This window comes from Cibotium barometz, chromosome 35, assembly GCF_041138505.1.
Source record: "Cibotium barometz isolate CiBa-2024 chromosome 35, ASM4113850v1, whole genome shotgun sequence".
In the NCBI taxonomy this organism is placed as follows: Eukaryota; Viridiplantae; Streptophyta; class Polypodiopsida; order Cyatheales; family Cibotiaceae; genus Cibotium; species Cibotium barometz.
The window spans coordinates 39,059,338-39,076,093 of record NC_141080.1 but is presented as its reverse complement, the minus strand read 5'-3'; the positions used below and the strand labels follow the sequence as shown (position 1 = coordinate 39,076,093).

The window sequence follows — 16,756 nt, the reverse complement described above, 5'->3', positions numbered from 1 at the left end:
ATCTACAGTTCTTCAATATTTCTAGGTTCATGCCTTTTAACAATGGCATCTACCTTGTCAACAGGATCCATCCACATACCTTTTGTGGAAACACTATGGCCTAAATAGTGGATTTCCTTAGCAAAAAAAATTGCATTTGGATTCCTTCCCAAATAGCTTATTTTCCCTAACGAGTTTGAACACTGAGCGCAAATGATGTAAGTGTTCTTCATCCGACTTCCTATATATAAGTATGTCATCAAGGAAAACTACTATGAATTTTCCTAAATATGGATGCAAAACCTTGTCCATCAGCATCATAAATGTTAATGGAGCATTTGTTAAGCCAAATAGCATGATTAGAAACTCGTAATGTCCAAAACGAGTCCTAAACGTGGTCTTGGGAACATCATGTTCCCTAATCCTGACTTGGTGATACCCTGATCTAAGATCAATCTTAGAAAAATACTTTGCACCATTGAGTTGATCAAACAACTTGTCAATGCGGGGCATTGGATACTTATTCTTAATCGTTATCTGATTAAGAGCACGATAGTTTACACACATCTGCACAGACCTGTCTTTATTTTTTCCAAAAGAATGGGCGAAGCCCATGGAGAAGAACTTGGGCATATAAACCCTTTCTTCACATACTCGGCTAACTGTCATTCCACTTCCTTTACCTCGAAGTGGCTTAACCTGTAAACATGTTTGCTTATAGGTTTTGACCTTGGTAGCACAACAATGCCATGGTCATCATCTAGGCGATTATCAGGAAACACATCTCTAAACTCTTACAATAAATCACTCAAAGCAACTACGTACTTTTCTTTTATTGTCTCAGTTTTAGTCTTGGTATTACCGTTTTGTTAAAAAGAAGACAAAATAGGTTTTGAAAAACAGTGATCTCGACCAACGCCATTTTATTTCATCTACAGAAACAAACTAATGCAAGAGAGTACAAACGTATACCTGCTATATGTCATCAACGTCGATGGCACAGCACAACTCTAGGGATGAAATCATGGGTGTAGCCTCGCTACTCTCCCCTCATGCACAAACTCTAGGCTATTGTCCTGGTAGCTACGACTCAGGGTAGGGACGAGGTTATACAACCACTCCCTGCCTAGGTATATATCAGCTTTGGCCAAGTGCATGACCTGAAAATCCAATCTAGCCTCATAGTCCTGCATAGCCAAAGGTACCATATCAAATTTCTGCAAACGCAGCAAACTAGCAAAGTTCAGATGACCAAAACGAGCATGCCATAGTTTTGCATCTAAAACTACCTTTTCATCAGAAACTGCATTTGCTAAATCTTCCACACACTTGTCATAAGAATTGAGCCTATACAGCCCACGAAACAAGGTGCCAGATACAATAATCGTATCACCAGAAGTCAAATCATGAACAGTACATCTGTCATCCACAAATTTGACTACAAGTCCAAGTCTAGCAAGCGCAGAGACAAACAATAGATTCTTCTTTATCCCTGGCACATACAAAGCATCTAAAAGTGTGAAAGCGCTGCCATTTGCAGCAGTAAGCATAATTTTACCAATGCCCTTCACTGGGTAAGAAGCATTATTGGCACATATGACAGTATTCCCATTAGGGACAGCCTCAAGACAAGTGAATATATCACGATGCGAGCTAATGTGCTTTGTAGCACCACTGTCAAAATACCATACATCAAAGTCAACAGAAACTGCCAAACATGCATCATGTACAGATGGGTCATACTGGCAATACACGCTAAATGCCCATTCTGTATCCTGCACAACATTTACAGAATCTGCATTTGTAGAAGCATCCACTATTGTGGCTGCATTTGACTCTTTCTTCTTTGCCTCTTTAGCCTTTAGCTTAAGGTAATTCTTAATGACATGATCAGTTGCTTTACAATAGTTACACCTGATATTTTTCTTGCCTTTATCAAGAGCCTTCTCAGACCTATTGTTGCTACCTGTGGAAGGAGAAGAAGTTGCAGACCTATTAATAGGAGAAGAAACAGTGGAAAGGGTTGCCTTACCACTTCTTCTCTGCTGGGCAGCAACAAATGCCTGATCAACTGCACGCTGCCTAGCCTTATTTTTCCTGGACTGCACTTCTTGCAAGAGCTTGTTGACTAAAGTATCATACTTGACAACATCAGGTCTGTCCTTCAGTAACAAGTCTCCATGTGGAAGCAAAAGTCTGATATGACTCAGGTAAAGCATCAAGAACAGTCTGCACAAGAGAATGATCAGGAATAATCTCACCTACAGAAATCAACTGTTCCTTGAGATCTTTAATCTCAGCAAGAAAAACATTCATGTCATCATCTTCCTACATAATCTTCGATTCTAGCTCTTTACGCAGGTAAGAGATTTTTGCCTCATTACGACCTGCATACAAACTAGCTAGAATATCCCAAGCCTGTTTTACTGTTTTAGCTGAACGAATATGTGGAGTGATGTTACGTTTAACAGAAAGTGCAATCAAGGCATGAGCCTGCGCATCTTTACCATCCCAACGAGCTTGTTCAATAGTGGATAAAACAGCAGCAACAGTAGAGCTGCAACAGTAGAGCTGCTAGAACCTGCAACATCCTCAACAGATCCTACATCCACAGAACCTGGACGTATATCCATACCCTGCACAATGTTCCACACTCCTTTTGCAACCAAAACATGCTGCATCATGTATGCCTAAAGTGGGTAGTTGCTGTCTCCATCCAGTTTGTCATCAGCTGGACAACATGCGAAATACATCATTGTTGTTATCAGCCATGGCCACTGACTGAAACTGATGCAAAAGCTACCTGTAATGAAGCAAAGATTGAACAGAAAACAACTCCTGCTATGTAGCATGATCCACAATAGAATACGTATGCCTGTTTTGTAAAAAACTGCACTGTCAAAATTTCTGCACAAAATGACGAAAACACCTGTGCTAGCAGAACTTGTAATGCAAAAACGGAGCCCGAAACAACCTCTGATGCAATTTTTGAGAACGAATAGCCCTACGGGCTGATTTGCAAAGCATAGGGACCTGCAAGCACTCGTGAAAGCTCACCTCAATCGGAGAACGTGAGTCGGAGGGTGTTAGCGACGTAGCCCTGGGAGCCGATGCCTACTCTGATACCAATTGTTGGAATTAGGGTTGCAGGAAAGCACACAAAGCTTGGAGAAGAAGAAGCAAGAATGCACACAACACACAATGTATTAGATTGTGTCAATGTACAAAAGATTAGTTAGCCCTAGAATGATGGGCATATATACAAGCCGGGGGAAAAAACCTCCTAAAGAGGGAAAAAGTGCCCCGGTGGTCCTAAGTGTGTTCACACACATCACTGCCTATATATATGGCAACACTTAGAGGGTCCACAAGGCAACATGGTACCCACCACGAGTAAGTTGCTCTTGTGGAAAATAATTAAATTTAAGCATAATGCAAACACCAATCAAGTAGTGGGGAAAGATTCTCTAGGGAAAGACACGGGCATGGCAAAGAAGACATGGCTATAGCACTGAGAAGGGTACAACCGTACGCTTCTTATGAATCTATCACTACACACCTCGTTGAGCTTACATGAGACTTCAGAAGCCTACTAGCTCTGGTTCCTTTTTGTTGCTAGCTCAAGATCCCCGTCTACTATGTTTGAAACATTTCCTGTGTCTGATTGTTCGATCTCTATACCTTCATCTAGCCCTTGCTCTTACTGTCACTTAGACATGTGTAACTTGATCTTGCTGGCCCACACCAATCTCTGCTTCATCTCCATCTATTTCCATGTTTTCATATATTTGTTTACTACGTGCTGCCACTTGGATTACAAAGCACCATTTTAGATCTCTTGGGTCCTCCTTAAAGATTATTTGCTCACAATGCTTTGGTAGTGTAAATGTATCTTTTTAGTCTATCCATATCTTTGTGGAGTCCACTTGAACTAATCTGGATTTATCTCTTCGTGTACGGTTGCATGTGCTCCTGTTGTGACTACCTTGAACCACTTAACATTAAAGATAAACATATGAAACTTTCTAAAGCCAACCTTGATGATATCTTGGATGGTTCCAAAGTAATCGAGCATGTTCACATCCGTATTTGAATCACTTGCACTAGTCCTGCTTTCCTGCATGAAATTTGCTTTAACACCACAATCGAATGCTGTTCTCTTCTTATCGATCCGCTCCACTTAAAAATGGCATCCATTTGACCATAATGTTGTAAAATTTTGATACTAAAAGAAAATAACACATCGTTAGATTATGGAGAAGTTGTAAACAATATTTGGAAAACATGTGAACATATTGAGACTTAGAATGAATGAAATCACCATATGCAAGCTCCTCTTCCTCATCCGTAATAACTTCATCACAAATTTTACTTCTTGTAAGGTTTGTTGGAGCCATCTATTTGATGGAAAGTCTCGAAGTATAGCAAGCAATGAAGGGTATGGTTGGCGACCGACTCCTTCAAAAATCTTGACGAGCTCGATTCCTTTTGTTCTTGGCCTCTCCATACCGCTCGATCCACTTTTGCATACTCTTCGAGTTTACGATGCAAAATTTATTGATCTTATCTCGTAAGGCCACATCCACGCTTCTCTCAATCCCTTGTCCTTGTGGCTGTTCTCCAACTACTCTATCATCCTCTTCTGTTGACCACAGTTTAGGCATTTCAGGGTCTACCTGTATTGTCCCTATCCCCACCACGCAACGAATTCAGGGCCGCTAGCAAGCGGAAGTAGCACTTCTTACGTGGGCCAGGGTCCCTCACTCGGGGCCTCGCCCATGGATATCCGAACAAGAGACTAATCCCACGGTTCTTCCAAAACGAACCCGAAAAAACTTCCCATTGCCCGGAAAGCACGGGCGATTTCTCCACGATAATTTATCTCTAACATAGTCAAAAAGTCTTAACTAACTGAACTGATCTGACCGAACCTGTAAGTCCCATAGTCAGATCAGGGAAAGATTGCACTTGGAGCATAGAGACCAATTCTTTTTTCCTCATTGAGAGGCACAGCTGTTGATTCTTTTCCATAGAACAATTTTTTTCTGGGATTTACTTCATCTATTGTACCATAACAGAATTGAGTCTCGATTTAGGGATCCATTAGTCCAGCCTAACCCCATCCAGTCCCATGGGTTAGCCAACCACCCAACCACTGTAGTGATGGGATCCAATTAGGAATTTGGTTAGGTTTTGTCCTGGGTACTAGGGAAAAGAGTTCCCAGGCCCCCTAGCCAGATATTCATGCAAACTTAAAACTCGTCACACCACTTACACACCCAATATGAAATTGCCTTTTTCACAGATTCAGCTGTCTTTAAAACAATCACTTGATGAAATCATAGTCACTGATCATAATCCTCCAAAAATTTCCAGTTGAATTCTAATTTCCAATCATTCCTTCCTCAGTGTACCTATGGCATCATTGGCAACCACAACGCTCACCACTTGTCCACTCAGGGGTCTTTTCGATGGTTCCTAGCTCATAGTACTCGGCAATATTCACATATCAAAATAGAATCTTTGTTGATGATCAGCAAGATCAACCAATAGATCAATATAAAAGAACCATGGAGTCATCCGTTGAGGACCAACAAGATCAATCAACCAGATCCATGCCCGAATTTAGAAAACAACTCTTACTCCTTGTTCCAATATCTTCCACGACACACGTGTGGGTATCTTTGGTGACCCAGAGCCCGAGCAACGTATGGTCAGCACCCTCTAGGATCCTTTGTAGGTCACCTAGCGCTTCACTCATAGGCCGCTTCCTTCCCTCATCCACCGTACCGGAAGCTCACATCAAGACCTTGTCCGACCTTGCTACTACACAAGACGTCCTCCATTGACTCTCCGTCAGCTATTGCAACTTTATCAGATTGGGTCTCCATGACCTCATTCACAAGACTGTCAAAATGCTTCCCCAGCATTCTTGACATAAAACAATCATTTAAAAAAACAAGTCATAAATACAGTTTCTATAGCGAACTCTCGTCTTCCCACATTGTTCCACATCATTCCTCATTTATTTCATCTGTATTCCCTTTCTCATCACCACATCATAATCATTCACATCACAATTCACATGACACGACATCAATTCTCATCCATCACATTCAATTACATCACATCCATTTACACCCATCACATCTCATTCATTCATATCCATCACATTCGTTCATTCGTACCACCACATACATTTTCATAACCATCCCATCACATACATTCTATCCACATTATATCACATCACTTCTGTCCACACCATATCTCATTCATACACATCCATCCAATCGTTCACCCCTGTAGTACGACTACCCACATCTATTCATACATTCATATCTATCACTTCACATCCACATATATTCATGTCACATCACATCATTTTTTATCACATCACATTCCTTCGTATACACATCCACATCACATTCTTTTACATACATTCACTCTCACATCACATATCATTCATTTACATCCTGATTCACATGACATGACATCTCATCACATCTATTCACCTCACATCTCTTCACCCCTATTCACACAACACATCTCATCACATCTATTCACCTCACATCTTATCACCTCTATTCTCATCACATCTATCCATCCCTTCATTCACATCTATCTGATTCACATCACACATCTCATCACATCTACTTACCTCACATCTCATCACCTCTATTCATATCACATCTATGCATCCCTTCATTCACATCTATCTGATTCACATCACACATCTCTTCATATCTATTTACCTCACATCTCATCACCTCTATTCACTCACATCTATTCATCTCTTCATCTCACATCTATTCATCTCACATCTCATCACTGTTGGAATTAGGGTTGCAGGAATGCACACACAACTTCAAGAAGATGAGGAAGCTTGAGCACAACACAGTAGTGTATTATGAGTGCCAAAAATGAAAGATAACAAGCCCTAGAAGATAATGGGCGTATATACAATGCACGGGGGAAAAAACCTCCTAGTGAGGGAAAAAGTGCCCCGGCGGTCCTAAGTGTGTTCACACACATCACTACTATAATATGGTAACAAATCCCCCTTGGAGTGATGCGGTGAACAAGAGCTAGCACTCATGTATAGGGAAGTGTCTAGCTATGTGGACGAATCCACAAAAGGGAGTAAGCCCAAAGCTTTGCGAAAAGCTTCGAACTTCTCACGAGGCAGAGCCTTTGTGAAAAGGTCTGCAAGGTTATCCTGTGTTGGCACATAAGCCAAACTGATCTCTCCTGCAGAGAGTCTCTCCCTGACATAATGGTAGTGCACCTCAATGTGCTTCGTACGAGCATGGAACACTGGGTTCCGCGCAACTGCCAATGCGCTCTGACTGTCAGTGAAGATGGTGGTGGCAGATGGCTGCCCAACACCCAAATCAGCCATAAGGCGTCTGAGCCACACACACTCAACCGTAGCTGTGAAAGCTGCCCTGTACTCAGCTTCACAACTAGAAGTGGCCACAGTAGGCTGCTTCTTGCTCAACCATGATATGCATGAGCTTCCAAGCATGAAGCAAAAACCACTCGTGGACACGCGTGTCATAACAACCAGCCCAGTCAGAATCTGAAAAAACATGTAAATCTGGCGGCAATGATCCCCCCTTGGGATAAAACAACCCAAGATGCCGAGTACCATTCAAATAGCGAAAGATACGCTTCACTGCCTGCCAATGCTTAATGCCTGGGCTATGCATAAATCTGCTCACCTGTGAGACTGCAAACTGAATGTCTGGCCTCGTAATGCATACATAAATGAGGCAACCAACAGCTGTCTGATAGAGTGTGACATCAAAGTGATCTCCAGCATCATGAAGACTCAACTTCAAACCTCTCTCCATTGGAGTAGCAATAGGCTTGCAGTCTTCAAGGCCAAATCTCCGCAACAATGTTTCAATATACTTTGTCTGACACAAAGCAATACCTCCATCACACTGCTTAAATTGTATCCCCAAATAATGATGCAAATGCCCCAAATCTGACATCTCAAAAGAGGCATTCAAATCAGCCTTAAAATCAGCAATATGACTCTCATTTGGTCCTGTGAGCAGCATGTCATCGACATAGAGAGCAATGATTAGATGTACACCATCCACACGTTTAACATACAAAGTGCTTTCTGTTGGACTATTCTGAAACCCATGTGCAGTCAAATATGCATGTATTTTTTCATACCAAGCTCGTGGAGCTTGCTTTAAACCATATAAAGCCTTTTTTAACCTGCACACTTTGTTTTCCTGCCCTCTTTGAACAAAACCACGAGGCTGCGATACATACACCTCCTCATGCAAATCTCCATTTAAGAACGCAGTCTTTATGTCCAGCTGATGTACATTCCAACCATTATGAGCTGCTAATGCACAGATGCTACGAACAGTGGTCATACGACATGTGGGAGCAAAAGTCTCATCAAAATCAATGCCCTTCTCTTGAGCATAACCTTTTGCAACAAGCCTAGCCTTATGGCGATCCACTGTGCCATCAGGCTTACGCTTCAATTTGTATACCCACTTAGTGCCAATGGCCTTCTTGCCAGGGGGCAAGTCACATAAAGACCATGTACTATTCTTCATAATAGCATCGTATTCTGCTTGCATAGCAGCCATCCAATTTTCTGAACTTTGTGCCTCATCAAATGAAACAGGCTCACTTTCATCGCACATACTAGAAACAGCCAATGCATAACAATCTGACGCATAAGAGGCACCATGAGAGCCAGAACGAGTGCGACTAGACAAAGGGGCATCCAACTTGCTGTCACGCAAAGTCTGCACCAGCCATCTAGGCATGTTCCTAGAGCCCTCAATCTCTTGTCTCTCATCTTCAAGTGCATCATGCACATCTGCATCAGATATAGGCTGATCTGTGCCATCATTTAAAACCTGCATAGGCTGAAAAATTGCCTCATGAGGTATTGCACTTGACTGTGCACCATTGAAAAGAGGCAACAATGTATCATAGACATCACGTGAGCTGATATCTGTCTCCTTAGTACATGAAACCAAGGGCTGAACTGCATCTTCCACAAATACATCACGGCTAACCAAAATGCGCTTTGTCTGTGGATGATACAAACGATAGCCTTTGCTCTCAGCACTATATCCAACAAAAATACATTTGACAGCTTTGTCATCCAATTTTCTGCGATGTTGCACAGGCACTAATGCATATGCCAGGCAACCAAAAACACGTAAATGGCCAACAGATGGCTTGCGGCTATGCCAAGCCTCATATGGAGTGACAACCTGTAATGCTTTGGTGGGACACCTGTTTAGTACATAAGTGGCACACATGACAGCCTCAAGCCAAAAACCATGTGGTAGACTTTGACTCTTAACCATACATCTTGCCATTTCCATGAGAGACCTGTTTTTTCTCTCAGCCACACCATTTTGCTGTGGTGTATACGGCACTGTACATTGGTGTTTTATCCCACGCTTAGCCAGAAATGCATTAAATTCTGAAGACATATACTCCCCCCCTCGATCTGAACGGAGGGTGCCCATCTTACTTTCTGACACATTTTCAGCCATAACCAAAAAACGTTTGAAGCACAAAAACACTTCGGACTTTGCCTTCAAAGGATATACCCATGCATGCCTGGTAAAATCATCAATGAAAGTCACGAAGTAAAGGTGGTTTCCAAATGATGGAGTTTGCATGGGACCACAAACATCACTGTGAACAAGCTGCAATCTGCGTTCAGCTCTCACTGATCCATCTTTGGGAAAGGAAGCACGCTGCATTTTACCCAATATGCAGCCCTCACAAACATGCTTGACAGGTGCCTCAAGCTTAGGCAAAGAAGACACCATTTCAGATTTCTGCAGGCGCAGCAAACTTGCAAAATTCAGATGACCAAAACGTGCATGCCACAGTTTTGCATTTGAAATAGCCTGCGTATCCATAATAGCACATGCTGAATCCTCTACACATTTGCCATCCATATTGAGCTTATACAGCCCTCGACATAGTGAACCAGATGCTACAATGATGTCACCACAAGAGAGATCATGAACAGTACATCTGTCATCCACAAATTTTACAACCAAACCTGTTTTGGCAAATGCGGAGACTGACAGCAGATTCTTTTTGATCCCTGGCACATACAATGCATCAAAAAGTGTAAAGGTGTTGCCATTTGCAACATTCAGCACAATCTGTCCAACTCCTTCAACGGGATAAGAGGAGTTATTGGCACAAGTGACAGTATTCCCTGTGGGAGCAGACTCAAGGAAAGTGAATAAACTGCGCTGCGAGGTGATATGCTTAGTGGCACCACTGTCAAAGTACCATACATCTGAATCTACTGCAGACATACATGTGTCATGCAAAGATGGGTCATAACTGCACTGCGCATTGAATGCCCATTCTGTATCTAGCACAACATTAGCAGATTCATTGTTAGAAGGAGAGGCATCTGCAACAGCCATACTAGCCTCTTTCTTCTTAGCCTCTTTCGCAGCCAGCTTAGGACACGCTTTGATGACATGATCATTTCCCTTACAGTACTTGCAAAATGTCTTCTGTTTGTCACCCTTCTTCTCATCTTTGTCTTCCTTCTTTGGTTGCGCAGCATTTGCAGATTTCTGCTTACTAGAAGAAAAGCCAGCTTTACCTTTCCCGCTTCTCTGACTAGCAACGAAAGCTTGATCTGCGACACGCATAATATTCCTGTTTTGCCTTGACTGGTCTTCTTGCAGCAAAACAGAAACTAACTCCTCAAATGATAAGGCATTGGGATTGCCTTTCATCATCAAGCGAAGAGTGGAAGCAAAACCCTGATAAGAATCTGGTAGACCATTCAAAACAGTCTGCACAAGTGAACTGTCTGACAAGATTTCATCTGCAGAAATGAGCTGCTCTTTGAAATCCTTGATCTTTGTCAAAAAGCTATCCATAGAATCACCTTCGTTCATATGCTCACTCTCCAACTGTTTTCGGAGATAAGCAACACGAGCCTCATTTCTTGCCTGATACAATGTGGCAAGTACATCCCAAGCATCCTTAGAAGTCCTGCAGGAGCGAATATGTGGGATAATGGTACGTTTGACAGACAGCGCAATCAAGGCATGAGCCTGCGCATCTCTACCATCCCAACGAATCTGCTCTGCTGAAAGTGGTGGTTCTCGAACAGCTGCTACAGCACTTGTGCCTGCACCATCATCAACAGTACCTGTTTCTGATGTGTTTGCAGCATTCCCAGCCACAATAGGACGTGCATCAATACCCTGCACAATGTTCCATAACCCCTTTGCTACCAATACATGTCGCATCATATATGCCCACAATGGATAGTTGGTGCCATCCAACTTAGCAGCCAACATGCGGAATACATCATTGTTGTCAGCCATGGCCAATGACTGTACTACTAGATGTAAATGCTGTCTGTAAGAGGAAAACTTGTATAAAATCGACCTGTGCTATGTAGCACAGCCCAAAACAGACGAATGGGCACCTGTCCTGCAGATTTTAATCTTGACAGAAAATCTGCAAAGTAGGACGATTTTGCCTGCGCAGTACTTGCAATGCAAAAACGGAGGGCGAAATGACCTCAGATCAAAATTCTGAAACGACTAAGCCCTACGGGCTTTCCCACGGCATATACTAACCTGCAGACGCTCGTGAAACCTCGTCGCAATCGGAGGAGATGAAGCGGCAGGTGCCGGTGATGCTGCCCGGGAGGAGGAAGCCTGCTCTGATACCAATTGTTGGAATTAGGGTTGCAGGAATGCACACACAACTTTAAGAAGATGAGGAAGCTTGAGCACAACACAGTAGTGTATTATGAGTGCCAAAAATGAAAGATAACAAGCCCTAGAAGATAATGGGCGTATATACAATGCACGGGGGAAAAAACCTCCTAGTGAGGGAAAAAGTGCCCCGGCGGTCCTAAGTGTGTTCACACACATCACTACTATAATATGGTAACAATCACCTCTATTCACATCACATCTATTCATCCCTTCATCTCACATCTCATCACCTCTATTCACATCACATCTATTCATCTCATCACCTCTATTCACATCACATCTATTCATCCCTTCATTCACATCTATCTGCTTCTCATCACACATCTCTTCACATCTATTTACCTCACATCTCATCACCTCTATTCACATCACATCTATTCATCCCTTCATTCACACCTATTTGATTCACATTCACATTCACATCACACATCTCATCACTTCTCTTTACCTTACATCTCTTTTTTTTTCCTGAATTATCTTTCTCGAAAAGGGGGTGATATTTCAATTACTAATTTACTGAATTTCATTCATTGAATATTCACTTAACTGATTTCTATATTAATCACCAATTCCAATGATGAATAAATTAATCATTTATCTGAATATTTTGACTTTAGTAGATTTCCTGAATTTTCTCTTTACAAATTGAGTGAATATGAAACGATAGAATTTTCCCTCTTAGAGTATTTACTTATTCATTTATCAAATATTCATGGAAATTAAACATAGAATTAAAGAGAATCTAATTTTGATATAAAAATTCTTTATGCATCTATTTATGCATAAAATCAGATTTATAGGAATAACACTTTTAAAATAAAGAGATTTCCAATATGCATCTTTCTATGCATAGAAATTGAATCTAATGAAAATAATACTTTTATAATTAAAAAAATATCCAATATGCATCTTTCTATGCATAGAAATTGAATCTAATAAAAATAACGCTTTTATAATAATAAAAAATTATCCAATATGCATCTTTCTATGCATAGAAATTGAATCTAATGAAAATAACACTTTTATAATTAAAAAATATCCAATATGCATCTTTCTATGCATATAATTTGAATCTAATGAAAATAACACTTTTATAATTAAAAAAATATCCAATATGTATCTTTCTATGCATAGAAATTGAATCTAATGAAAATAACACTTTTATAATAAAAAATATCCAATATGCATCTTTCTATGCATAGAAATTGAATCTAATGAAAATAACAATTTTATAATTAAAAAATATCCAATATGCATCTTTCTATGCATAGAAATTGAATCTAATGAAAATAACACTTTTATAATAAAAGAAAATCCTTTTATACATCTATTTATGCATAAAATAGGAATAACACTTTTAAAATAAAAAGAATTTCTTTTAGAATGCACAAATGGTGGGGATTATTCTTTTTGAATAGCATAAAGATAAAACTTATTTCCACAAAATTTAAGAAAATTTTGCCATAACCTCCTTTGTATGGCTGACGATTTCTCAATTTTTATATATGATTCCTATTGCTACCCTCAGTTTCAGAAAAAATCATCTCCGAAATCTTGGTTTGAAACCTACGGCCTATTTCAACCACCTTCATCTAGTCCTCCTTCCGTGCCGAGGCCCCTAGAGACAAACCTTATTGGCTTGTCTTGAGCATAACTGGCCTCATAATCCCTCTTCATGTTGCTCACCCTTGCATGCCCGAGCCTAGTCTTCTCGCCTGCCTGATGGAACTGCACCTTGATGGGCTTAGTATGTGGGAACTTCTTTCTTGCCCTCTCCATTGCATCAATAACCGTTCCTGCTAGCAAAAACATGCGGCTCTGCTCTAGAGCAATGGCGGCATCCTCAAAAATAGTTTACTTTGGCTCTCTTGACCTTCTCCTTCCCCCTTGACTCCATTTACACCCATAAGGTGGTCTGCCTGTTGGTTCTGAAATGGGTCTTTTCCTTGATTTTTTTGCCAAGAGACTCCACTGGCGAGGGGCATTGGTAGTCTTGCTCTGTGCATGAGCTATTGCCTCCTTACCTGGGTCCATGAGTCATGAGATCCCACTGCCACTTCCCCATGTAGCCCAGGACCCGGATGAGGGACTTACTATATGTATGCTGATTCTCTTGCCTGCAACTTGCTATGCCCTTGCTTCTCCATTATAGTCTTGGTTCAAAAAAATTTCTATATCATTCTAGTTGGATGGTCTTAGTGCTCTAGCTTTCTGAGCTGCTTAGATTAAACTCCTCATATGTCTGAGGACTGTCTCTTTGCACAAGCATGTGCTTCTTTGCCCCTTCTCTTCTTGGAGCTTTTGCTGCATCTCTTCTTTTTCTGCCTTCTCCCTTTTCGCCCATCCTTGGAAGTCTTCGATTAGTCTATTGTTGTTCTGTAGTTTCGTGGCAGCATAAGCTTTCCTTATGGCTTCTAGCTGCTCTTGTCTTTTCCTGAGCCTCTGCCTTGGATGATTTTAACTCTATTGCATGTATCTTTCTCAAATCATCCATCTGTTCTCCTGTCTCTTCTTTAGATCAACATGAGCTGTTGTCAGAGCGACATTCAGCTCATTGACTGCCTTCATTCTTTCCCCTTTTTCTCTTATTACCCTGGTTGTTGTTGTTCCTGCTTCCCTCTCTTGAGGGATTTGATTGTCTCTCCATCCTATCTTTGCTGCTCCTTGTATTCTTCCACTAATCCTTTATATTCTTCAATCTAAGCCCTCAAGGAAACTTCATCAATTGGCATGCTCTCACAACTCATCATCGGGGATTATGTCCATAGATGACCATTTGTAGATTACCAACTCCTTCCCCTTCCCCTCCGACTACCAGTAGGTTTCTTGCCATCACCCTTTAAAAGTGTGAAATGCTTTTTCCATGCCTCTATCTATGTTTTTAGCGGCTCAATATACTCATGTAACTCTTTTTCTTTGGTGGCCTCTACCTTGCTGTTCTGTGCCCTTTGGCTATGTTCGGCAATTCCCAAATGTGTTCTTGTTGGATTTGCAATGTTCGAATTTCTGGTGCCTCCATCCAAATTCTTCTCTTGAGTTTGGGGAGCTAATTGTCTGTAGGTAGGTGTGGGGGCTTGCATTGCCACCATCAACTTCCTCAAGTAATCTCCCCACACCTCCTTTAGGTCCTCTATTGCATGGCTCTCCCATTGCTCCATTTTTTTTTGCCTCCATCTTGTAGACTTCTGGGAATTATGGCTCTACTTTGTCCTTGTTTTCCATGGTCCATATTCTCTTATAATCTTTGTGTGCTCTTCTCTGATCATGTTGATCTGGCCTTTAGCCCTTTCTTGGCTGACAATGGCCCTATCCACTTTGTCTTATAGCTTCCTATTTGATTGTTCTGTCTGGGCCATGGCTCTCTCATTTTTCGATTTTCTCTCTTGTTTCTTCAGTTGCCTTTTGGTGCCTTGTTATTCGCCTTTGCATCTCCTCCATGCAGCCTGCCTCACTCTTCTTCTTCTTAGCTCCTCCTGGAGTGGTTCTTGTTGATTTCTGAATTCTTGGATGGTGGCCTCCTTTTTTTTTTACCTCTGTCCTGTAGCATTATTATCTCCTTTTCTCCATCCTTCTACTGCTTTCACCAATCCATATGCCTTTCTTGACATTTAGTATGGCTTGTGGGTGAGATTGATCATCTCCACTATGAAGTGCATACGGTTCTGCCAATCCTCATTAGGGTTTCCTACAATCTTGAACTCCTTGGCCTTGTCTTCGTCGGGAGGGAAAAACTCCTTTACAAGGTCTTCTTCATCTGCTTCCTTGATCACGCCCTTGCCTTTCACCGGTATCTTGAACACCTCAGCCACATAGAGGGGATCAAAAACCCTCTTCTCTCCTGATGGAAGCATGATGGTGTCGGTTTGTAGTAACTATTCTAGCTACTCTGTAACATAGTTCTTGAGATCCTCCTAGGGCAGCTCCACGAACTCTTTGAGTCCCATTTTCTCTAGCCATTGTGCATGCTTATCCACCTCTTTCTACATCGTGGATGATAGGGGCTCAAACTCAAGCACCATTCTTCTTCTTCACAAATGTTGGGGATGATTGGAAGAAGGTGATGATATGAATAGGGTTTAGCAGGAAGAGAGCTACGCACGTAGGGTAATTTTTTGAAAGCTAATTTGGAAACTAGGCGTTTAATGGAGAGACATTGAGCCGTTGTCGTGAGGTGCACCCTTTCTAAGGGCAGCCATAATTACTTCGTATTTTCATGATTGCCCCAGATCTCCCTCGTTATCTGAACATCAGTCCCCTTCTGCCTATTAGGAGGTTATTAATGGCCTATCCAAGAATAAGTGAGGTGACAAGTTTCCCTTTACATTCATATGCACATTTTTGTGGGGCAGCAACTTTGTTTTTCCCGCTTGCACCATGTTACTGCCACCTAGCTCCTCGGCATCTATGCATATAGTTATCATATTTACATATGGGATATCTATTTTTGGGTTTTCTTCTTTTCCATTTTTAATTTCTCTAGAATCATGTCCTCTTTCCTACTCTTGGCTAGACTCGGATTCCAGTTCCGAGGTATCTCCGGATCAAGATTATAGTTTCTTTTTGGACATACTTTTTCTTCTGGCATCCTTCCATAATAAGGCTTTAGCCTGTAGGCGTTTACGAGCTTCTTGAGTCTTTCTCTATCCAAACTTGTTAATTTGAAAGTTCCAGTTTCTTAACAACCCTTAATGGGCACGTCCATCTCATTTTTAATTTTCCGGGATTAGAATAGTAGGACAACATCTCCTTCCTCAAAGATCCTGAACTTTGTATTCGTATCCACTTGCAACGTCCTTCTCTTTTGCACTATTTTTGCTGTCTATGCGTTGTGATGCCTCCTTTCATTTAGCTTGAGGATTTGTTCTATCTTGTGCACCTCTAATTCTTCTAGAGAGAGCCTTTCTGCCACTGTAATCCTAAAACTTTGTGTAAGGAATTCTATGGGCACTATTGCTTCAAGTCCATACACCATGCTAAATGGTGTAAGTCCTGTTATATTCTTATAAGAT

General features: G+C 41.3%; 1 protein-coding gene across 1 annotated transcript; it reads right to left on the bottom strand.

Annotated features, from left to right (window-relative positions):
* Positions 1-4,439: 4,439 nt before the first annotated feature.
* Positions 4,440-15,598, bottom strand: LOC147618425 (uncharacterized). Its single transcript, XM_086775249.1, has 5 exons — positions 15,406-15,598; positions 13,334-13,543; positions 10,340-11,146; positions 9,908-10,045; positions 4,440-4,666 (listed from the first exon to the last, which is right to left on the bottom strand). Exons 1-5 carry the CDS (start codon positions 15,596-15,598, stop codon positions 4,440-4,442), a joined length of 1,575 nt encoding a protein of 524 aa, XP_086631375.1.
* Positions 15,599-16,756: the final 1,158 nt, after the last annotated feature.

Excerpts from the sequence above, each read along its gene's own strand:
- LOC147618425 (XM_086775249.1), bottom strand. The coding sequence starts at position 15,598 with ATGCTTCCATCAGGAGAGAAGAGGGTTTTTGATCCCCTCTATGTGGCT. Across the intron at positions 11,147-13,333 it reads GGAAGGAGGACTAGATGAAG|GCACAAGTGCTGTAGCAGCT; the intron begins GTGGTTGAAATA and ends ATGATGGTGCAG. Across the intron at positions 4,667-9,907 it reads ATGTGTAGAGGATTCAGCAT|GGACAATACAGGTAGACCCT; the intron begins GTGCTATTATGG and ends TGGTGGGGATAG.